At 31.6% G+C, this 26,233-nt stretch overlaps 2 protein-coding genes across 3 annotated transcripts in view; one reads left to right on the top strand and one right to left on the bottom strand.

The window, feature by feature from the left end:
* The window catches only part of LOC148624062 (transmembrane protein 196-like), a 321,118-nt gene that overhangs the window by 291,685 nt on the left and 3,200 nt on the right, over positions 1 to 26,233 (bottom strand). The gene's annotated exons all lie outside the window — the stretch shown is intronic.
* Positions 2,518 to 25,311, top strand: LOC148624063 (myoglobin-like). Of its 2 annotated transcripts, none has more exons than XM_088566563.1 (4): positions 2,518 to 2,630; positions 5,535 to 5,876; positions 14,826 to 15,057; positions 21,614 to 25,311. In XM_088566563.1, exons 2-4 carry the CDS (start codon positions 5,656 to 5,658, stop codon positions 21,758 to 21,760), a joined length of 600 nt encoding a protein of 199 aa, XP_088422689.1. In that variant the 5' UTR covers positions 2,518 to 2,630; positions 5,535 to 5,655; the 3' UTR covers positions 21,761 to 25,311. The 2 variants fall into 2 exon arrangements, with proteins under 2 accessions (XP_088422689.1, XP_088422688.1); XM_088566562.1 differs by lacking the exon at positions 2,518 to 2,630 and adding an exon at positions 5,304 to 5,365.

Raw genomic sequence — 26,233 nt, 5'->3', positions numbered from 1 at the left:
ATAACCGGCGTAAAAAATTAGTACGTTCAGTCCGACGGCCATTTTGAAAAAAAAATGAATTTCTGAGAAGTTCAGAAGTTTTATCTGAATCGGACGAGCGGCTTTTGAGAAAACGGGCGGACACTTTCAAGAATTTTTATGACACATTGATTTGTCCTTGAAATATGGGGGAATTGTGTTGGTTACGTTTGAGTAAGTTATCATTTAGACTAGACAATAAGTAAGTGTATAGACTAGACAGTAATTTAACATTTGGGTTATACAGTACACGTAAGTAAACCCATAGATGATACAGTAAATAAACAATAGACTAATAATGTTTTGGTATAGAAAGTAAACTAATCTGGATCGTATATACGAGACAGTGAAGTAACATATAGACGAGACAGTAAGTTAACGTATAGACGAGAAAGTAAGTTTACGTATACGTATAGACGGGACAGTAAGTTTACATATAAACTAGACAGTAAGTTAATGTATAGACGAGAAAGTAAGTTTACGTATACGTATAGACGGGACAGTAAGTTTACGTATAGACGAGACAGTAAGTTAATGTATAGACGAGACAGTAAGTTTACGCATAGACGAGACAGTAAGTTAACGTATAGACGAGAAATTAAGTTTACGTATACGTATAGACGGGACAGTAAGTTCACGTATAGACGAGACAGTAAGTTTACGTATAGGCGAGACAGTAAGTTAACGTATAGACCTAACAATGATGCACATAGAGACGAGACGGTAATTTTACGAATATACGAAATAGTAACTTAACATGTAAACTTAACAGTAAGTTAACTTATAGACGAGACAGTAAGATAACCTATAGACGGGGCAGATAGTATAGACGGAAAGTAAGTTTTAACGTATCGACTAGACAGTATGTTAATGTATAGACTAGAAAGTAAATTCTCTAATTTTGCTTCAATTTTCATACCGCTTGGCCGATTTTGCTTCAATTTTCATACCGCTTGGCCGGTGTGAAAAAAAATGTTATCGCTATTTTGTTTAGAATCCCTTTGATCTTGCTATACGATAATTTTCAATTTCACGCCAGTCGAGTGAGAATGAAAATTATCGCTAGTTTCTATGTCCTCGCGTGACATACAAGCAACAGCGTAGGAATATTTGACGACCCAAATAACCGTCTGTTTACTTACTGTGTATGAAATAATGGCTAATTTGTAGCAATATTTTCTAGTCTATAATGGAAAATGATTTAATACAATAACTTACCCGATTAGAATGAATAAATTCCAAAATTATTCCACAAATTTTAAACGCAGTCGTCGTAGTTTTTTTTTTCTCATCACTAGTGACATTTTTGTTCTCAGAGCTCGATTGCCTTAGAAATTGATTGTCTTGGACTCCATCTTGAATCGTCTCGATTGCCATTGTAGTTATATTTTAGTTAAATCAGATAATTTTGGTGTTTTCTTACCTTAAAAAAGAATTATGAAGGGACTCAGGAAGATTTCAAATGAAAAAACCTTTGAAATCGTCTGGTTTAATTTGTTTGGAATGTTTGCATTTGTGTAACGTCAACATGTTTCCTACCAATCGAAATCATAACGTTTCGCGCGCTTTTCATTTTTGGGTATTTTTGACGTTTTTAGGATATTAGAGAAACAGAATGTATACTCAAATCTTGTTGATTATGAATTTCTCACATCTCGTGAAATAAATTTTATAGTTTGAATAGCTCGGCAAGCCTCTCGATCAAAGCTATAAAATTTATTTCACTCGATGTGACAAACATAATCAACTCCTTATATAGACGATACAATAAGTTAACATAAAAAAACAGACTGTAAGTTGACGTATAGACGGCACAATAAGTTAACGTTTAGACTAGACAGTAAGGTAACGTATAAACAAAACAATTAGTTAACATATAGACGAGACAGTAAGTTGACGTATAGACGGGACAGTATGCTAACGTTTAGACTAGACATTAAGGAAGTAGACCTAGGGTAAGGGACATAACTCTTACAAATCATTGGAACGTTTGCATTTACCATCTTACATCAATCTCATGTAAGCATCAAAGTAACTTGGACTGACTTAATTCTTTTTCAAATGAAAGCTTGTAAGACATTAGTGAAATTTAATGTGATACAAACATATCAATGATTTCATGAGTTATGTTCCTTACCCTAGGTCTACCTCCTTAAGTTGACGTCTAGACAGTAACTTAACGTATAGATGAGACAGTGAATTTACGTTTATTCGAAGTAGTAAGTTAACACAGAGATTGTAATTTTTTTATAGACTAGACAGTAAGTATAGAAGTATAGAGGAGAAAGTCAATCGCATCAAATAGGGTTTGCTTTTAGTTTGACGTTTTCAAGCAATTCATATATCTCTCCCCCACTGACAACTTTGTTAGCTCGTGCCAAATTTCATTTAAAACAGATGTTTGACTTTGATAGATGTTTTTTTGTAGTTTTTCATCTAGCATAGCGCAAAATAATTGTTTCCTACCAAAAAATCCCATGAATGTGATTTCATTCTCTTAAAACTATCAAATCGGAGAAGAAATATTTACCCTTTGCAGCTGTTTTATAATTGTTGAGATAAACATATTCCTTGTACTATCAGTTTTGAAGATATTGTGCAATGTATAACAGGTAAGCGAACATTTCTATTTTTTATTTCAACATATTATCATAGTATAAATATATATTGAATTTTGACCTATTAATATGCAGTGCAAATGTGATAACATTCCGTATCAATTTACCAAATTATTTTTAAAAAAATAAAGATTATTAGAATAAGAATGGTATTTTTCCACCCCCCCCCCCACGACGCCCTATTAATATATACCATGTTTTAATGCGGTAACGGCAGAAACTGGACATGAATGTAACTGCAATCTGACTTGAATCATAACCCGAAATCTCCAACGAAACAGTTCCTTCAAACAGGTTCCTTGAAGTCAACAATTTAGTAGGCTTTTGTAAGCAAAAAAAAATAAACCCGAACCAGGAATTAGAAAAAATGCAATTGCTTCTCATACAATCTAAATACAGGTAACACTAGATACAAGTATCACTTGTTAACAAATACATGTAGCACAATTTCCAAAACGAACAAAATAATGACTGTTATTAGATTATAACAAATATTATTTCGTACGATGTGTTCTTCCGTCATTCGCTAATAATGAAATAGGAAAGCTCGTTACTATGTCTCATTCATTATTTATATGTTATGAATATTTGATCGCTCATATTTCACGCTGTCGTAACACACTCTTTGAAGCTGCAAATGAAAAGGATTAACTTTCAAAGAGATGATGTCTAGTTTAAGATTTATGTAATCGATCCATTGAATGAATAAAAATACAATACTTAAAGGTTCATAATAGTTCTAGGCATAATGCACAATGCTAAAAGCAAAAGGGCTTGCGATCGACAGATCTTAAATTTGACGAAAGTTACAGAGACAAGAAACTGGTATGAAGAGGCACAATGAAAAAAGGTTTTCAATTTGAAATTTAATAGTAAAAACCCGTTAAAAAGCATTTATGTGAACGATAACATCTAATAAACACAGCACAGTTGTAAATTCATAATTTGTATTGCAACGTATTCAAATCAATATTCTAGATCTGACTTTGAAGTATTCAAGTTTTCTGCTAGAAAATTATGAATAATGCATACGTAATATGTAACTCTGTAAGTCTTCCTATACCTTCTCCAAGAAAACATCTACTACATGTAATACTCTAATATTAAATGTCATTATATATATATAGCCAGACAGTGAGATAAGTAAAGGCTTCTTAAATATGTCTGGAAAATCTACAAGTTATATTCCGCTGCCATTGTAACAATAATGTACCAACCGAATCATTAAACATCTTTAATAACAAAAATATAGTGCTCTGTTCAATTTCAGTAATTTTCCTACTCGGAACAGATTTTTAAAAAATAAAGAAACTTAAATCTTACGTCAAGGCGGACGTTTTATTCTAATAAGAATATGATGATTATTCTTAATATGCTAATATATACATGTAATTGTTTTATGCAAATGCGTACACAGTTTTGCAGTATATTTAACCATGTGTAGGCAATGTTGAATAGATTACCTACGTATACTTGTATGTTGCTCAGCAAATATATTATTTCAGTTACGCTAAAGGTCACACTCAGGATAAAGCATATTTTCAAGGGATGTTCCTTTACTCGTTTGTTGATTAGTTTTGTCTGAGTTGTGTCTAAATTATGTATCGAAAAGTCTCAAACATTCCCATAATAGAAATAGAAATTACGTATTTACTACGGACAGTCTGTAACTTATAAAACAATTCTACAGTTTTCTCTGGAAGATTTTCTGAAAAGGCATATAAAGGCCAAACAATGAAATTATTAAATTGCCTGATTAGTCGACAAGTTCATGATGAGGATTGTGGACTGCTCATGCCATATTGGTCGACAAGTTCATGAAGAGGAATGTGACTGGTCATGCCATAGCAAGTTCATGATGAGGAATGTGGGCTGGTCATACCATATTAGTCGACAAGTTCGTAAAGAGGAAGATGGGACTGGTCATACCATATTGGTCGATAAGTTCATGAAGAGGAAGGTGGGGGCTGGTCATGCCATAATGGTCGACAAGTTAAAATAGTTTCTAGGACTTCCTAAGTTTTATATTTGTTTCACGTTATAAATTATAATCGTGCAAATTAAACGTTGATTCGTCAGGGATACTGATGTTCCTATGCTACAACTGAGAAATTGCTCACGAATTTTCTGCAATTTTCTGCAAGTTTTAAAAACAGTATGTGTTTTTAAATCTTAAGGAACATCATTCCAATTGCTAAAAATGAGACTTTCAAGTTGGTATAGCTTTCCTTATTACGGTTGTAGTTGATGTTTCCCATTTATGTTTTTGATGGAAATAACGTGTAGTATAAAGATAGTAAGTTGACGTTTTAACTAAGGTTCATTCCTCAACTTATTTCCTTTTGAACGAGGTTCTATCTTCTCGTGTTTTACTTTATAAAAACCTTAACGTTAAAATTTGATTCTATACTTTACATTCAGTGTGTGTTAATGAACAGACCGACTATTTCTATTATGATTGTATACATGTATGATACAAACATGATCAATATATATATATATATATATTTTTTTTTTTTGGAAAGGGCAGTTGGACAGAAAAAATAAAACTGTAATTAGTAACATCTGTTAGAGTGTGACCTATAGCCTGGGTGTAGACAGCAGGCCAGCTGCGTATCAAATATAATTATTAGATATGGTGATATACATATAAATATGAAATATATACTGAAACACAACATATAACAGAAAGTACATTGTTGTGTATAAATTACATTGGTGTATTATTAGTATGTATTATTGGCATTTCAAAAAAAAACCTTGTGGCTTTATCAATAGATAGCTTATTTTCCCATCATTATTGTATTTATTATTAGATCTTGCCGTATATGTTATGTTATCAAAGAAGTCTGACCTTATCTTAGTTAACAACTTCAGTTATTATGATATTTTTTTCAGAAAGAAAATGAAGTTCACTCAATAAACAATTCAGTCAAATTGATTGATCAATGATGAAAGAATGGTTTGAAAAGCTGGTCTGTATAGGATTATCGACCAACGAGACTTGAATCACGAGGATATGATAATGGGATGTCAATATTCACAAATTGAACTCAAGTCGAGGCCGACAGTTGCTGAGGATGCGGTTGTAATGGCGGATAGTTCTATTCCCGAGCCTCCACCTCCGGCCCCAACAGACCCACGCCTTCCATTGGATGCTAGACAAGTTTTTAAATTAAAAAAGTCATGGAAAGGAATTAAAAGGTGCATCGAAGCAACAGGAGTAGAAATGTTCATAAGGTAATACATTTTACTTGTCGTCTTTTAAATTAGAATGTTTTCTACTTATACCTAAAAGCATTTTGAAAATATAATGACAACAGAATTATACGTTTATCCATCTCTTATTCACTTTATAATTTACATTAGTGTTGTGTCAGTTTTCCACGTTGTAGATTTATAAAATATTATAAATACTGATTTTATGAAATAGTTTCCGTATTGAACATCAATCTCAAGTGTCTAACCACTTAACATGAAACCTATGTGTATTGTTTGTTTACTGCACGGTAGTAATTAATGATAACCCTGATACAAGGACCAGTGCACTTCAAGGTGCTTCTATGCGTATTCCGCATTTTTTTACAGCTATTAATAGTAGTATTTGCCCAAATTACTTATAATTGTCGTGTTATGCGTAATTTCTTGAAACTGTCATGTTATTATAATTTGGATGCGTAATTTCTTGATCTTCTACGGTAAAAGATTCTGGTGGTTCTATATTATTGATCATAAAATGTGACAGGATTTCACGCTGGTAAATTAGCAAGTTTCTTTCAACAGAAAGGAGATCATTCCAATAAATTTGAATTATGCAGCTGTCAAGTCGCCCTTCATGGTAATATCAGTGGGTTTTTGAATACATTTTGAGAGAAAAGACATACACACAATTATACGTGTTATGATTAATCAAAGCTATTTCCGTTTGAAACAGACTCCAGTAACATATACTTCTAGGAATTTTGCGTAATCTTTTTGCAGCAATTTTCACCAAATTATTTTTAACATAACTATATTGACATTTAAAGCGATGAAAAAGTCAAACCAAAAAGAAAATGTTATTCATTTTTAATTTGTTAATTAAACTACAACAAAGGTATGGTATAAAATATACCCTTTTAGATTTTCAATAACATTGCACAATAAAGCAAGTTATTCCTTACCAGTCACATCAACAATTTTTCCAGTTTTTGAAGTAACACAATTAATAAACCCAGGAATACAGTGTTTATGGGATGTTTTTCGGTACCATTTTCTACGATATCTGTTGTGAAAACAAATATAAGCTACCTGGATCAATGTTGTAATTAAACAGTTATGATAGGTGACCAGATTACTTGATGATTAACTTGATTATGGCCAAATTTGATCATTTATGATAAATCGGTGTTAGAAGTCGGACTCTGCGTGCATTTACTTATTAAAACCATGTTTATATTCCTCATGAACATTTTTATTACTATGCTGAACATCTAACTGCCTGGGGATTAACCAATGATTTACGACTGAACTATTAAATAGTTGCAGCATCTGGTTTATTAAATTTGGCTTCCGGGTAGATAAACCAACTTTTGATATCATACCAGAAAAATTCAAACAAAACGCTGCTATCCAGATGTTTGTTTTTCCCCTATACTCGAATATATGAATAATTTATCTTTTGTTAACAAATTAGAAGTTAAATAAGAAAGGTTAGGTGGAAAGGTAGCATAGCTGAACTTACACTGTTCCTCTAGGATCAAACTGAGCTCTAATTGTTAAAACTAGCAACAAGACCTACAATATACAGTATGATACGTTACCATTATGTTCATATACGTATTGGCAAGGTATTAATTCATGTGACAACCCCGGTTTAAATTGACAAGTTATATCACCCGTCCGTCTGCCTGTTCTCAGTAATTTACAAATAGTCAGTTGAAAACGGAGGAAAGGATTTATTTTAATTTGTACACTTGTTTTAGTATCATAATAAGTAGCAATACAGAATAGATCATAAAAAAAACAAGTAAACACGCAAAAAATAAAAAGAACAACTTACGAGATCAAAGTACATATTAAATTAAGATCAAGTTAAACTTATGACAAAGAACTGATGTGTAGATAACAAGTGATGCCATTTTGAACAGCTGTCATCTCCTCTTTGTGATTACCAGTTATAGAACATTAGAAGTGATCAGAGGATTTAAATTTATTCAAATTTTGAACAATTGTTAAGTGCAACAAAATACAGACCAAGGTGGATTTTCAGCAAATTCAGTATATTATTCTCCCGAAATTATGTCCCTTGCTCTAGCATTACAAGCAAAATTTACCACATCAACGCACTGAATGTTGATTTGGAGGTAAAAAGATAGAAAATGTATAGTTCTTGTTGCCTAACTCGACTTAAAAACTTAATGCCTGCACTTTTGTCGAAATATCCACAAAGTTTTGTATGTGACATTGGCATTTCTTTTAATATTTATGTGGAAATATAGCAAAATTTTTCATATTTTGTTTTCATGATACAAAATTTAATAATGAAAAAAACGATCATCAATATTGAAGAGGAATTATGATTCCTCTGAGACATAAAGACCATTTAAAGAATTTGAACTTCTACTTTTTTATGTAATTATGGTGATGATAAGACACAAAATCGTCACTCAATTCAATAGGGTTTTATAAATGGAGGTATCGACTGATCCAAGACGTACAGATTGAAAAGGGTTTATATTATTAATTGGAAATTTTCTGTATCCATAGATAAATCTCCTATAATTAGAGGGGTTTAAATAAGGCAATTAAGCAACCATCCTTATCTGCATACAGAGTTGGTGAATCAAAGACCCAAACGTCATTGTCCTATAATAAACGAAGAGATATATCCAGCGACAGGGAAGATGTCGATTAAATACAATCGATGATGAAAATATTCATAAGTTTTTATTTGACGTCATTCTCCAGGTACATGTATATTAGTAGTGGATTTGAGAAGGTGTGACAGAGTAGCTAGAACAAGTACAATTGCTATTAGGGTTATTACAAATAGAGTTTTACAACGTAACGTAATGCTTCTCAATAGAATTGCATTATACGACAATAAGTGAGTGTTTCATTTAGATGAATTGTTTTACAATATTACAACAGAACTAACGTTGGTCGTTGGAATCGCGCAACAGCGAATAAATTGTTTCTTTGATCACACAAACTGTTTTCAAAATATTTGAGAGTGTCGATGGTAGATAAATTTCCTTGTCCTACCTTCAAGTTTTCAAGAGTAGCAAAACATTGACATTGACGAAACCTTTTCTAAATAGGCAACATTTAAATAGGTGACCTCAATTGTTAATGCCAACAGTCGTATTTCGTTAAGCCATGTTTACATATATAACTTGAGAATGGGGTTCTATACACTAATAGTAACCTATGGAGAGATGCAGAGATAGTCGCTACGCAAAGCGAAAGAAAACTGTTTCGCTACTATTCGTATCTAAGGTTTACATGTTGCCTATTTAGAAAAGGTTTCGTCAATGTCAATGTTTTGCTACTCTTGAAAACTTGAAGGTAGGACAAGGAAATTTATCTACCATCGACACTCTCAAATATTTTGAAAACAGTTTGTGTGATCCAAGAAACAATTTATTCGCTGTTCCAACGACCAACGTTAGTTCTACGGCACTACTATGTTAGTTCTGTCAATATTTAACAAAAGGTCGAGTCCTAATATCGGTAATCCATACGACTTTACCCTGTGACCAAAGATCCATTGAGGATTTGATTCAGTTTTACAGAGAGTGATTTTCTGGACAAATACTAGTCGGAACTATTTAGTTTCTCTCGTTCCACAAAAGTATAGCGAAAATCGAGTTTTCAGATAGTGTAAAAAAGTATTGAAAAACTGGACAAGTAGTCAAGTTTTTGTAGTTTAACAATGTTACTCTTTCTTTGAGTGCTTAATTGGTACCTTCATAGCTACTTTTGCAGTATAACATGTCCGTTATCCACTTCATTAATGATTTTACAAGTTAATTTAGCCAACAATTTCCACCAAATAAACAACATCATTAATCTTATTATTATCTAAAAGAAGCTTTCAAAACTCAGCTGTTAAACTGATTTATCTGTACAGTTATAAAACTCTAACACTGAAGGTTAAATGAAACATGATAGTGTTGTGAAAATACATCTCTTATCATGTTACTGCAGAGAAATGAGATATTGATATGGCACAATTTACGTGCCTTAGTAGATACACAGCGTGCTATATAAATAAGTTTTCATTGGCTTTGATGTACTTCTCTTTTCGTAAATTGACTTTTCTCATTATGCAGCGGAAGACATGTTAAAATCTTTTTGACATTTAATATATCATTGCAAAATACAACAAATGTGTAATTGTTCTACTTGATTATCAATCTGTTGAAAATCTTTTCTGCTTCAGAAACAACATTAGTTTAGAAATATTAGCCAATAATACATGTAAAACATTGATCAATTTCACGTTTGAAACAAGTTAGTAACTATTTTTATTTTTATTTACAATAGTATTTTATTGACGAGATCATGTAACAATCGTTTGAGCAACGTAGAAAAAATGAAATACTCAAGGCATGCTCACAAATCCACTTCCAATGTAGTTAAATGTTGAATTTAAAGTTTTAGGTTTGATTATCTTTCATTGGAATCCTCTGACAACATATATATTCCTTCATGCACATCTACATATGATATACAGCCTTCATATAAAATTTCATAAAAGTCCATTTAGCGGTAAAGGAAGCGTTGCCCTTACGATGTTCTAACAGTCGGATCATTTTCTTTTACACCCCCTCCCCCGAAAAAAGATATATTCATCCGTGCACATCGATTACTGATGCCCAACCTTTATAAAAAAAAACTTTATCCGAAACCCGGGAATGATTAGGAGTTGTGTTTACAAGAACTTTGTGGAGGGTTTTAGGGAAATATATATATTGTGCTGCATTATATCCAGAAATAAGCTTTCATGTTTATGCAATCTTTAATGTGACATCGAATTATGCAGTCAGTGCATATTTGTACCGAATTACCAGAAGTAGAACTTAAAGAGACTATTGACACAGCTTTTCCGCGTCATTTTAGACTTTCACCTCGAATTTGACGACAGTAGTCATCTGAGAACAAAAATATATGACAAACAAGACGATTATAAACATCTCTTTCTTGTGCAGTAATATACCAGCTTCCTCTGCATATGGTGTTTATATTGCTCAGTTGTTAAGGTATGTCAGAGGTAGTAGCGACTATTCTGACTTCTTAAGGTGCCACCGTTTACCTTAGAGATAGGCTTGTTGACCAAGGGTATAAGAAAAAAACCTCTACCTGAAAGTTTTATTTCCGATATCCATGTGTTATTAAAACATACATGTATTCTGAAACAGATTATATATGATTGATTTTCATAATGTCTATAAATTATTTTTTTTTTTTAGTTTTCACCTATATATAATTGTTTCATCTTGAACTTTACGCACATTCCCCAAAAATTTAAGACTTATTCTGAAGCTTGTGGCTTGGCTTTTATTTAGTTATTTTTATTTTCACCCATTTATTGTTACATCTTCTGTACTGTTTACCGAATTCTAGCGGTGGTAATTTTTCATTCTTTTAATGTTTTATTTTTACTGTGTTGAAATATACCGGAAAAAATGAACCGTTATGGAAGCAAGAGGTTTAGCGCTCCTGGTGTAACCCATATATCATTTTGAAATGCCAATACCAAGTCTGGACAGTTACCGTGGTTTCCAATTTTCCGGTTTTTACCCTGATATTGCTATTTGTTATACGGACTTTCCTTAAACTATTCCTTTTGACTACTGCCTAGATTGTCAGTTCGGTAATTTTGTTATTACCCTTACCGTGTGTGTTTATTTGAACAAATCATTCAATTATACCTGTTTAAAGTAAACCGCAATTGAAAATTACCATAATAATAGTTTAAAGATAAATCAGTACTAAATTATCGACAATTAAGATGACATAGCAGACGCCCGAGCAGAAAGCTTTGTAAAGCGTGTTGGCAACCTCCATGAAAAACAGTTCTAAGGCAATTTTCATGTACGCGTTAGTAGAGTACATATTATCGTTAAATTTTGTCTTTCAACCTGCTTTCCATTGTTCTGTTTGATTTGAAAGGACTTCATACCCCGGACGAGAATGGAAATCAAGGAAACCAAGATTCGAACGGTGATCAGAAGAATATGATCTAAGGATAACTACTAGACAAGGGGGGAAAAAAAGACACACAACAAAGATCATGTACAAAGAAACAAAAGTCTACATGCAAACAGGACGACCAAAAACCGATATTATTGACTAGGTGCACCGATAGGATTAGCGTCGATTGCTTTTCTAGATTCTAGAAATATCTAACGAGTTGCAATAAAATGTCACGTCCGGGTAGATGAAAGAGGAAAGGAAAACTATAACACTTTAAACAAATATGTTCTCATGGTGCATGCAGATGGATACACCATAACGATCATAAGTTCATAATGACGATCAAGAAACTTAAGTAGTTGTGTCTTTAATCTTGTAACAACATAACCCTGTTCCAGAAGCCTGATTGCAAGAAGTCTAGCATGGTACGAACAGTACGCCTAGTTTGGACAAGCTCTGGCATAAAGTGTGAATTGTGATATGAAATTTCCACGCGTTGTTACGTTTGTCGTGTAGATCGGTCTTGAGTTTTCCCTTTCCATCGATTTCTGGGACTACAACTTACTCAGATGAATAATAGCGGTAACGTATTGTTAACCGTTCGATAGATTTTTATGAAATTTTCTATGGATAATTATTAGATAATACCAGTGTGCACGTGCAGCTTTGATTTTCCAAGTGAATTTACAGTGCTCATAAGCGAAACATGGACTTTGCCATTATACCTGGAAAATAGGGGAGGGGGTACCCAACCATTTTGTCCATATCTGTTCTTGATGATTTTTTTTAATGAAACTTGCTAGATTATGATTATGATTATTTGGTACTTGCTAGATTATGATTATGATTATTTGGTACTTGCTAGGTTATAATTATGATTATGAGTATGGTTACTTGGGAATGTCATTTTGAAGCTGCTAGTTTGAATTTTGATTTGAACAAATTTATGGCTTTAATGTGTAACGTTGTACTTAGATTGTGTAGTTGACTACAGTGTATTTGTTTAAACATCAACATCTTACTTCAGAGTTATCATTTTAATAAAAATGGGTGTAATGATTGCATGGTTACTTTTTGCAATCAATTTGAAAATTCGTTCAAATGTATAAATTTGGCACCAAATGTATAAATAATATTTCTATGTGAAATCTTGGTAAATGGTAAATTAACTAGTCTATAAATCACACTGTTTGCAAATGACCTTTTTAACTCTCCTTTTATAGACTAATTTCTTTTTTGCTTGCAGACATTCTTAAATTAAGTAATTAAGTTAAGAATTATTGAGAAAATTTACAAAATATAATAGAATTCCTGATACTTAAAGAAATACAAAAATACCAATCATATATATAGAGGATTATACTTTTATTAGTTAGAAATAAATACAATCGATTAAAAAGTGACCAATGTCATCAGTTAAAAGGTTTTCTTTTTTTTTCTCTTTATTTACGTTAATGCGATATACACTTCATTGATATGTACAAATATATTCAGGTTTATCCTTCGAAGAATTGGACAATATCTGACTACAGATATATTTTATTTTAAATTCAGAAACTATATTTGTTTTCATTCAACAATTCAGGAGATGAAGCAGTTTAATTTCTGCTCATTGCGTGCTATGAATTTTGATTTCATTGACAATTTCAAATCTTAATATGTGTGGGAACACTTTTGTGCTGTACAATGTAAAACAACGACTTGGCAAATGTACTACCATTTATTCCTATCATGATGGCTTTTATTGATGTTTATTCTTTTAGAAATATTAAGTTTACAATGTTACGTTTTTGGCAAATGAGAACAATAATGCAATTGAGAAATAACCACCACCATCTATGATGACACAAGAATAATCAAGGGAACAAAGATTTGAGTGAATATCAGGAGAATATATTCCAAGGATAAAAAATAGACAGGGAAAATAGACTCACAGACCAAAGAATATGAAATAACCGAACTAATACGTACAAAAAAAAAAGGAAATAAATGAGCAACCAAGGCTCCACCAAAAATTTGGAGCATGGGCCATGTGCACCGGCAGGGTAAGCGTCTTTTTGCATTTCTAGAAACACCCACCAAGCTGCTCATAACAAGTCACGTCCAGGATAGACAAAAATACAAAGGATAGCCATGAAAAAGGAAACAAATAGGTTTTCATTGTGCACGGTGCACGGATACACCATAACTATTCACGAGCTCATGATAATGACCATTAAATATTTGTAGTGATGAATTTATCTTGTAACAACATAAAACTCCATTACAGATTGTCTTACGCGAGTAAATTGGTTATCAGCCCATAAAAGCTATGCTGTTCAAATCACATCAAGGAAACAGTCTTTGATTGGAATAGAACAGGACATTAAAATTTAGATATGATTGCTCTCATGAACATAAAATTTACATCCGTTCGTTAAGATGTTGGAGAGCATTACATATCTGGTGAAAAAAACTGTGTTTGATTTTGTTTTGTATTATCAGATCAGATGTATTGTAATGTTTCAGTTAACTCGTATGCAGTTATATGCTAAAAAAATCTGCTAGAACTACCAATCATTTACCTCTCATGAAGTTACATCGGTAAAATTGCAACTTATGATTTCATATGTTTTAAAACATATTTTAGGACTAGTTTGGTTAAATATGTTTCTGTGCATTTAAAAATAAATGTTTTTTCATGGTGGTCCTAAACAAATGAAAAACTTATGATAATCATATTTTTTTTTGTAAGAAAAACACATTGCAATTTTTTCACTGTACTTGACATTTCTTTTATTAAGAATAACATTTTGCAATATTTTAAGTCGCTAGTTATTATACATAACACATGCTTATTTTTATATTGATGAACATTTAACAATTAACTCTAGAACTAAAAAAAACAAGAAAATTTAGAAATAAGAAAACTATATTCGCAAAACATGATGCATGGCTACCCCGTTGGTTGAAGGATATGTAATGTAGAAATGTATTTTATTCCGTTATATAAACTTTTATTTTCAGAATGTTTCGTGCAAACGGAGAATCGCAAAGAATATTTAAAAAATTCAAAGACTTAAAAAATGACGATGAACTTCGTGTAAGTGAAACGTTGGAACAGCATGCTACAGCAGTAATGAATGTTATTGATGACACTATAACAAACATAGAAAATGTGGATTATGTGTTTGAACTATTACACTCTGCTGGCAGAAGACATAGCACTTATGAAGGATTTACAGCGCCGTTTTTCTGGGTATGATTGAAATTATTGCTTGCGTTATTTATAGAAGGTTTTAATTGTGTTCGATATAATCAATCTTTTAAAGGGTCGATGATTACGTTTGTTGATATTTCCTACCCCGTTTTGGATAATTAGCATGATGTAAAGCACAAAAGTGTAATGTTTTATGTTGTGTTTGATAATATCTGTTATATCTGGTTTTTGAAACCTGTCTGTCTTTAGTTATAGTACTTAAGTAGCAGTCTTTATAAAAATCAGACAGAAAGTGATTCATACATGTCAAAAACCCACCAAATTCAGTTTTATTTCTTGTTCAGAAACATCTACTGATTACATAATTAGTCTTCGTTTTTCATTTGGTTGTTGCGCTTTTGAGGAAAAAATTATATTGATAGTACATGAAATTTGCACTTTGCAAGAGTTATTGTTCTTGATTTGGGTTCATTTGGTTGATTTTATTGGGAGATAAATGTATGATTTTCTAAAAAGTGCTGATCTAAATGCAGAAAAGATTGTTGTTATGTGAAAGTATAGCATGTGTAGACTGAAAAAGCATTGTTTGTTTGGTGGGTTTTTCTTCGCCATGAATCACTTTACCAAAAGCAATGTCTGAATTTTATATAGGCTGGTACTAAATCTCTCTCGTTAAGATTTATTAAGTTAAAGTGTCAAAACAACATTTAAAACAAATGTGTAATCATATCGTCTCTTGTCGGATATTTTATTGATCATAATCACTTTAAATTATTTCGTTATTACATTTGTCTTAGTAATGGTTCTATTAATTTCTTCTCTATTATAAAAGCAGTGACGTCAAGTTATAAAACATTCGCTGTATTCAGTTAGGGATATTTTTAGTATTCAAGAATTTTGTTTTCAAAAATGTAACAAAGACCAGACATGGAAAACATACATACACAAAAAAGAACATAAAGTAACTAAAATTTTACATACAGAGTAACAAAAGCAAATGAGCAACTCGGACTCCTTCAAAACTGGGAGCATGGACCAGGTACACCGGTAGGGTAAGCGTCCTCTGCTTTTCTAGAAACACCCGCCGAGTTGCTCATAAAAAGTCAAGTCCGGGGTAGACGAAAGAGAAACGGAAAACCATGATACGTTGAACAAATCAGTTTCCATGACGCAGATGGATACACCGTAACGATCCAGGAGTTCATGATGACGACCATAAAACTTCTGTAGTAATGACTTCAATCTTGTAGCAAATTAACCCTGTTCCAGAAGCTTATTAGTAAGAATTTCAGCGCGATACAAAAAAGTCTGCGTAGCTCTGGCAAGCTCTGGGATAACGTATGAGTTGTGATATGAACACTCTATACTTAGGTCCTGAAGGGATGTTGCCATAGATGAAAGCAAAGTTAGTTGACAATTCTGAATGAAAAGTCGTCACGTTTGTTGCAAAGTTTGGTCAATAGTTTTCCTTTACCATCGATTTCGAAGTGTAGGTCAAGATATGAGGCTGACTTCACAGTGTCTGTTGTATCCTTTATCTCAATTCTTTTGGGGAGATGCCATGTAGCTAATCCCCGAAATTAGGATTGTATAAAGATAATACGTCATCTATATAGCGGAAACTGAGATTAAAAGATCTAGCTAAACGATATTCTTCCTTTCTGATCAGATCAGCTATAAAATTAGCCTCATAAGAGTGAAGGAATAGGTCAGCAAGTAGAGAAGCACAATTTGTTCCCATTGGAATTTTGACCGTTTGTTGAAAATCGCGTCCATCTTCTTCTGTATATTTGGAAGATTAAAGTATTATTGAAAGAGTAATCAAGGGAACCAAGGTTATAGCGGTAATCAAAAGAATGCAATCCAGGGACAAAGACCAGACATGGAAAACAGACATATACAACAAAGAACAGAACGAAACTAAAATCAAACACACAAAGTAACAAAAGCAAATGAGCAACTAATTTAAATTCTAATTAAACTAAATTAAGTTTACATTTATATTATAAATAGTGTTTTTGATTAATTGGAATTTAATATTGAAGCTTTCTTTACATCTTAAAATTGAAGACAAATTTGATTGATCGGGAAATCTTCACTTTGAGATTCAAAACAATTATAGCGCACCAATATTCTCTTCTTAGGTAATTATTTTTGTCGTTGTTGTTTAAAATGTTTAAGCTTAATTATTCACGCCCATTCTGTCAGTGAAGCCTTCATATTTTCTTTTTTACAAAATTAAAGAAAACAGGCATTCGATGCCTAAATGACAGACTTGTATTCCTTGAACGATTACAAACATTTCCTACTGCATCTTAATAGAATATCCAATTATTGTATTCATTATAAGCAATAATCAAAGATGTTCTGTATTGCTGTTCGTTTAAAGAACTTAATACTATTTGAAAGGCATTTCTTATACCGTTGTTACTATTTCTTCATAAAGAAATGACTTTCCATGTTTATGGCGATTCTAATTTTATGTTGATATGAAACCGGATCCGTCGTTTCATTACCAAGCTTGCTATTTTCATGATAAAAGACATCCTGAACAAAAATTCGACAAACAAAGTCTGGTGTTAACTTTTCTTACATTTCTTGACAGATATTGTTTGAGTTTTACGTAGTATAGCTGCCAATCAGTATATAAATATCCCTCAAGACCATACGCTTCCTACTCGGCATGCTAATCGATATTTCTATTAAGTTCCATCATTATGTAGAATACAATAGCTGAGGGTTTATGTTTATAGTGTCTTCTATTACATCATACTCATATGAAGCTAAGTTATGGTACCGTTAGTCTGAATGTAACGCATTTGTATCAAGTAATTTTCTCAAGAGCAGTTAGCAAACAATCTTATTGTTGATTTTAATTAAACCTAATCCATGTATAACGAGGAGTAATGAATGCACGGATTCTACAAAAATAAAAAAAAAATAAACTGACAAAATACAGTACTAAAACGTATTATAACACGATTCTTGAAGCGTACACGTTTACTTCAATTAGTTAATTTTAACAAAAAATATACAAATATGTTTTCAAGATATATTATCAGTCAGTTTTAATAATGAAAATGGAACTAAATTCCTTCAAAACTTGAAACAATGATACATATTTCTTAATCCTATTCAGCATTCTTGCCAATTAAATATATTGATCTGATGAACCTGTCAAGGCAATAGACATAACATTATCCTGGTAGACCATGGTTGTCAGATATAATCTCCTCGGGATGGCTTTATATCATTTTATAAAAATACATCAGATGAATTGCACATTAGATTTGAATGAAGAGAGTTTTTCATAAAAAAATAATGGAAAAAGAGTTTAGTTTCTTACACTTGGAATTTACAATGATTGTTCATTTCTAATATTTATCAACCTATTACATTAGGAAGCGATGTTGATACCTAGAGCATATGAAATATGTGTGTCTCATTAGTTGATAGGTTATTACTAAAAAAGCTAAATATCTAATACTTAATAATCTTGCAATTAAGACAGCTACCATAAACAAGAAAATATATAATGTCATATCGCACTTTGCTAGATTAGAAAACTACTACACTAGCATAAATGACCAAAAACTTGAAAACAATTCAGGTTCTCCAGCAGGGTAATAGTTCATTTTGTTAGTAGAAATATTGATCAGACTATGTTGTATAATATAAAAAGAAAAAAAATTATTAAAAGCAGTACGCATTTCATCGACTCTACTTTATTTGATGAAACCATAAACCCCACACGAAATGTATTCTAGTCAGGCAAAGATTTTTTTATTATTTTGACGTCTAATTCGCGTGTTGCTTTGTATTAACTAAATTCGCGTGATGATTTGGACAAATAGATAAGTTCAATAAATGTAATTCCAACTGAGTAAACAAATACTACGTCTATATTTTAATAGATAAGTATAACACAATTCCTGCATTCAGATACAATCACATATGAACTGCACATAATTTCTTTTAGTTATGAAAATGCAAAGTACATATAAAGTTTGCTCCGACCCTCTGTCTTTTAACAATTTTACGTTTTTTTTTCTTACAGGTTAATATGTATTGTTCTTCATAAAGACTTAATGTACAGAAAAACTATGCCCTTCGAAAAAAAAAATCTTTGTTGCTTACAATGTTGTATGCATAACATATTTTTTTTTAAACGATTGGTGTTCTTTGTGCATTTAATTTTTTTTCTCGGTTTTTATTTTGATTGTTAGTCTTTTATAAAAACGTTCATTATATGCTTAAATAAACGAGATATTGTATAGCGATATGAATGGTATTAAGTGAAAGAAATTATGTTTCCATATATGATATTATATTAAAAAGTAAAAAAAAAAAAACAACAACAAAACAACAAAAAATTAATAAAGACAACTAACAACATAAAAAACCCGATAACACAGAACACTAAAAGTAAATAGGCACACCGGCCTCTACAAGAAATCTGGGACATGACCTAGATCCAGATGGTTTTATGTCTACTACTTTTGAAGACAATAGTCACATTGTTAAGTATGGTACAAAAGTTGAAGACTGGTGAATAATAAGCTGCATTGTACCTATCACTACTTATGAAAAAAAAACATTACTCATTATTGTAGAAGAAACTGAGTATTTTTCAACCAAGAACTTATATCTAAAAAGAATTAAGTAAGAGACCATTTGAGACACATTTTCTCATACCCCTGATTCAGGAGTCTATTACGCATATATTTATGGGGTTCATCAGAGTAGTTAGTATTTGCTCTAGCGTAGCGAATCAATTGTGAAATATAAACACTATATGCAGGAGATGAAAGTTTATTGATGTACGGGTAAGGAAAATTCATAATATCAAAATTTTATTATAAATCTTAGTGCTGAGATGACCACTGGTGTCAAATTCGAGATGTAGGTCCACAAAAGATACAGTACAAGCTGTTTCTGTAGTCTCCTATATCTCGAGCTCGGGTGGATATATTGAAGGTAACCATTTACTGAAAGAATGATTGTTGGTGGACAATACATCATCAATATATCTATATGTAAAGTTAAAGAATTTAGCTTCTTTTATATTTTTATTCTTTACGAAATTCTGAAGAAATTCAGTCTCGTATGAATACAAAAACAAATCGGCTAGGAGAGGAGCACAGTAAGTGCCCATTGGAATGCCAACTTGCTGTTTAAATTATTTATAAGTCACCTAAATGTGACAAATATGTTTTTAATGAGGAAATCAAGCATATCACAAACATGCTGTTTTGTGTAGCACACTTTGCCCTTCTGTGATGTTTTAGAAAAATATGTGGGTTTGTAATTAAGAATAACATAATTACAGTAATATCATATTTGTATGCGTTCTATGCGCGATATAGTATTAGCTACTTACAATTTTGTTACACAGTTCTGCAAGTTTCTCCCAAGAAATTACAAATACCCAGAAAATTTACTTACATTCTGCTAATCAGTTTGTTATAATCCACGCGTTTTTAAAATAAATATAATGTACACGTACAATGTACACGTACTTCTTTTTATCAGTATGAGGCACGTGTATACGACAATTTCCACATATTCTGTCTAATCTTTATTCAAAAACAACGATGTGTGACATAGAAGTCGGGAAGTTTAAAAGTGCAGTTAAACAATCGTGTCAAGTATTAATTTTGGAGTTCATTGGTTTATAATTATCGAGGTGCATGTGGCTGATACTTGCAAATAAATAAATTGTGATATTATACAAGATACAGAATATTTTACTTTTAAGTGTTAAATTTGAAAACAATGGGAGTTTTTTTTGTATGTCTTCACACAATCCATTGGTGTGAAGGGTGTAAGAAATTAGGGAACCCCTTTATAGCTAGCCTGGACTTAAAGGGGAGTTTGCTGTATTGCAGGATTTATAAATAAACTGTTTATGAAACTTAAAAATAAAAATTTTAAAAAATAATTACAGTAACATGAAAAACAACTTTATGAAGTATTGCTCTGATCTTTAGAAAGCCGTCAAAGTTTTCTCTGTCTTACTATTCTGCTGATCTATTATTGTTTTGCTTTTGAACAGAATCTTTTTCAACTTATTCTATTTTATTATCTTTTATTTAGATTTTGAATTTGAGATATTCAATGATAAACCTTCGACAAGAGACAATCATTTCATTACAAAATCACCACATAATACAACAGAACATGTTAAATTTACACTTAAAATATTTGCTTCCTCTCTATTGGACAGACCATCGTATAGCGCAGCGAGTGTCGTGTAAGAAAGATAACGAGAGAAAAACTGGTTCTTTTTTGTTGGGGTTCGTGCTGCTCGTCTATATGTGTATTATTTTCTTTCTTGTTATTTGCCCTCATCAGCTTCCATGTTCTCGGGCGTGTTTTTACCTTCGGATTTCCGCTTCTTGATATATCCTTTTTATTGACACTTAGGGATTTCACCCTTTGTTTAATTATTCATAGATCGAGAATAAATGTTCAAAACGTTAATTTATTTATTTTATTTAGATGGATCAGATAAACAAATATAAAATAATGGAACAATAATCGATGAATCTATGACAGTTTGTGCAACACTCAGTACTATTATTTGTATTTTCAGTTCATCGAGAAACCATTTTTAGACGCTGTGAAAATCACACTGTCTGATAGATACACGGACAATATGGATGCCATCTACAAAATTACCATCAAATTTGTTTTAGAAAACTTAGTTAAAGGCGCCGAATCAGCAAACGGAATATCGTGACAAATGATAACAATTCAGATCATCTGATTCACACATGCACTTATGCGTTATGTAAGTCTAGGTATAACGATAGAGTCTCATATGCGCAGATTTGTTGAGAGACAAGATTTGTTGCTGGAGATTACACTGCTGTTGCTCATGTGATGAATGAAGTATGAACTTTGCCTTACTGAAACAACTATTTAAACCTTTCTGTGTGGTTTATTGCCAATATGACTCAATTTTTGTTGCCATAAAATGTTATAATATGGAAAACGTATTCTAAATTGTTGACATATGTTAAAAATTTTTTTCAATGTAAATAATTGTACTATTTTACTTTCATGTATGATTTCAGATTTTCTTAGCGACTCTCTTTGTCTTAAATGTGTTGTAGACAAATGAAATTCAGTGAGTACTTACATTCAGTCATAATATGGTGCATGCAGGTTTAACGAGGACGAAGTTGAATATTGTTATCATTAAGGTTCATCATTACCCCTTTCGGCAAATATAGCCTCAGTTTCACCACTAATTTCCCTCTGACTAAAGACAAATCTGTGTATCTAGAGGAATTGTAAGGCATAGCATCCCCTAGATTTGAGAAAGTTGCATTCATTTGTGAAAAAATAATATCAAAAAGAAGGACAATACACATTATGTGATTAAAGCTGTGTAAATGAGTGGACCATATAAAGTGAATCTCGGGTGTTTGTTAATTTTTGCACTCTTTTCAGAATTGAAAAAAAAATACTCTGCAAAAGTCAGGTCAATTTTTGATATAATTTTACATAATTTTGAAAGAGGTGTTTCATATCTACGGGATGCAATACCTTAAAATTCTAGATACATAGGTTTGTCGCTAGTCAGAGGGAAATCAGTGTAAAAATTGGGGCCAAATTTGTCGAAAGGTAATAATGAACCTTAATTTTACAATTTTACTATATTATCCTTTTACGTTACAAGTATACTTTCCTCTGATTACCGTCCTGTCAGACTGAAATCGGGTTCTCAGTTCTTCATGGGTCAAAGGTTAAATTTGTTTTGATTACCATTATGAGGAATTCGTACTCTAGCTGTTATTACTAATTCAAGGTGCTCTCTTGTCTTATTCAAACATTGTTTCCAGTACATAAATTAGCATCAGGGTGTTTTTTTTTGTAAATACAAAGTGTTTGTTTCAATAGAATATACTTGGTTTCAGTACTGTTTTAGTGCCATTATGCAAGATTTAAACATTTAATTACCTATTTCCCTTGAGCTTCAGTACTTGATTTTTGTGTAAGAATTGACACTTAATTGATGTGTTTTTGTTAAATTTTAATGTTTTTAATTGATTCAAAAACAAGTTGTTCACTAAAATAATAGTAAGCCTTGGAATAAGAACTACATTATATTGCTATTATTGTTATTGTTATGTATCGTTTCTTTAATTAGAAAGAGTAAATCTTATCCTACGAGATATACTTCTTCACTTAATTGTTTTGTCAGTTTATTGTCTTCCAGTTGTGTTTAATCTAGAATCTAAACATTTTTATTTAGTGTACGCACCTTTGAACGTCATCTGATGTCTATTATTATGTGTCATGAGAAAGTATAGTCCAGTCAAAAATAGTTTTACCCTGAGTGAATAACAACAGAAAATGTTTTTATTCAACTATTTAGCATATTGCTCCATATACACACACAGAAAAAATAGTCTATAAAGTTGAATTTTGGGAAATCTCAATATAAGCATTTCCAAATTCCTATGGCATAGATTGATAGATAGCCACCTAATTATTTTTGTGTCAGTAATCTTTGTCAATTGGAGGTAAATATGATACTCTGATTGTGCTTTGTTTCTGATTGATTAGCTAAGATTGTTGTCTAACCATTACATGCAACATATTTGAAGAATAATGAATATTTTTATTATTTTTTTTAGCATTTTATATTACAGAAAATGGTACTTATAGATAAAGTATCTACACTATTTGTTAAACCACAAAAAGTAGAATATTCATTACACCATTGTCATCAAATTGGAACTTTTGAACTTCATTTCTAAATAAAAAAAAATTAGCAACAATGTTAACAATTTAGTTGCAAAATCGTGGTTGTTTTATTATAACCCGATTGTTTTGGGAATTAGTTTCTTGTGTTTCGTCTTGTTTATATATGATTTATGTTTTATTTGGTTCGCTAGTTTATGCAGATCGTCTTATTTTCTTGCTTTTACGTTCAGGCCAAGTTTATGGATTTTAATGTATTTTAATTGTCCAATTGTTGACCCTTCGGTGTTTTTTAAAACACGTAAAAATTCTTTCTTTAGCTGTAGATAAACCTCTTATTAATTCTAAAATATCTTTTTTTTTGTGGGGGGGGGGGGTAATCCCAATAATTATGGTCACATTTAGATATATTGACAAGACTTTATCCTTATTAACAGAATTTTGGCTAGTAAAACAACTGATATAAATATGAAACGTTGGATTGTTTAGTTTTTTGTTTGAATTTTCATATTAGAAAAAAAAATCCCTTAATATCATGTGTTTTTGAGTGGTTGATATGTATTCTTATTTATCCACTTACACGTCCAATATCCGTTGCAGTATTGCAATATCCGTTTAGATAACAGTGCTTATTGTTTATGTTTGTTTAAGTTACATGTACTTTCAATTTAGGTTAAATGCAATTAATAATTCTAATATATTTAGACAGTTTGTTTAACTAGAAAATGATAAAGTGTACGATGTTTTATTATACACTTCATTGAACTGTTGTCCAGTTTTCATAAGGTTATTATCTTACCTAAGAAATTAAGATTAAAAATTCTGCTTAGATAAACGATGAAATCTGTGATGGGGAAAGAACTAAACGATAAGTGTCATGGCAGAAAGAGACGACTGAACACTTAAATAGCAAAGGATAGCAAGGTAGCAAAGGAAAAAAAGACATCAGGTAGAGAGCAAGACCTACCATCACAATTATCTTTACACACACAGAACGAATATCACGAACCAAGGATGAACGCATGTAGGGTTTGTCATGACCCCTGGGTGAACAAGTAGTTCTTTCCTGGGTGCTGAAAGACATCCTCTGTGCTGCTCATTGTAAGTTGTGTCAAGTGAAAGACTGGGAAAAGTATAATTAGACAATAATGTAAAGCATTAGACACAAATTATCATGAACTTAAAAAAAACTTAATCATGGTACCGGTATTTTCATTGTTTTTTCGTATTTCATTGAAGTTTGAATCAAAAAATAAAAACAACTTTAACTGTTAGTTGTTAAATTATGTTACAAAATACATTTCCAAGCCATTAGTAGTTGGTCTATCTACATTTAAAATATTTCCTTTCATATTATAATGTTATATTTTTACTCTTACAAAACAGACCTCCATTTTGCTCTATTTGCATTTATTATTTGTGTACGTATACAAAAGGAAAATATAGCATTACATGCAAAACATGGTAGGCTTATATATATTGAATGCAATATACTTGTTTAATTATTTTCGTGAAGAACTATATTATTTATTATAACCGTTAGAAAAACCATGCATGGTAATAAACTATTGAAAAATATGGTTTTACTCACTTATCACTGCCCACATAGTTAACTAGATATACTTGCCTTCTATATATATATTTTGACCATCATCTGCCTTGACATTAACTGGTCTTATTGCCAAACGATGTCTGGGAAGAGAATATTGCATGGTGTCATACCGGAAAATTTACAAAAAAGAAGAAAAACGTTCTTGTAGACTTTCCAGTTTTTCCTTGCTTTTGTTCTTTGATTTATGGCAGTTTTCAATTGTATTGCATTGAAAAACATGTAACTAAATCTACTGATGTTGGTCACTGCAATTAACAGAACAAAATTGGTTTCATCTGTTGATAGAAGTATTACATTTTGCGAAGGGACACATTTAAGTTAAATACACAAATATCGTGATGGCCATTTTCACATTGACGTTTATGAAGGCTAATAACAAAATTATCGAATCGATAAATCTAGGCAGCAATGGTCAGTAGTCATGGAATAAGCATGAATGTTTCCTTCCAATCTAATGAACAACATTGGAAATATAGACAATTGTAATCTTTGAAAGGTCAAAAACATTATTATTCTGAAAACTGACATATTGTATTAAATTTAATATTTGATATTTAAAGAAAGATAACTCTGGTTCACAACTTAGATTTGCAATTCAAATAAAATCAGTGAACATACTCCCAATGTTTTCACTGAAAAACCCTTTAATACTATATAAAATCGAAAATCGTCCTTCAACAATAATAGTCCTGTCGCATACTCGAATTTTCCGTACGAAATCTTTCGAAACTTCAAATATCTAAAAATAAATCGTAAATCTACTACAATTCCTTTAAAACTGTCAGTTAGTGTGTTAAAATCGAGTTTCACGATACGTTTATGAACAATCAGAGTACGATTTAGTAAGAATGAATGTGATGCATTTACGGTGAAAATTCCCGATTCATC

The sequence above is a fragment of the Perna viridis genome, chromosome 2, assembly GCF_037379345.1.
Source record: "Perna viridis isolate PV_CMFRI_1.1 ecotype Kerala chromosome 2, ASM3737934v1, whole genome shotgun sequence".
Classification (NCBI taxonomy): domain Eukaryota; kingdom Metazoa; phylum Mollusca; class Bivalvia; order Mytilida; family Mytilidae; genus Perna; species Perna viridis.
This window is presented reverse-complemented; position numbering and strand designations above follow the sequence as displayed.

Excerpts from the sequence above, each read along its gene's own strand:
- LOC148624063 (XM_088566563.1), top strand. The coding sequence starts at position 5,656 with ATGATAATGGGATGTCAATATTCACAAATTGAACTCAAGTCGAGGCCG. Across the intron at positions 5,877-14,825 it reads GGAGTAGAAATGTTCATAAG|AATGTTTCGTGCAAACGGAG; the intron begins GTAATACATTTT and ends TTTTATTTTCAG. Across the intron at positions 15,058-21,613 it reads TTACAGCGCCGTTTTTCTGG|TTCATCGAGAAACCATTTTT; the intron begins GTATGATTGAAA and ends TTGTATTTTCAG.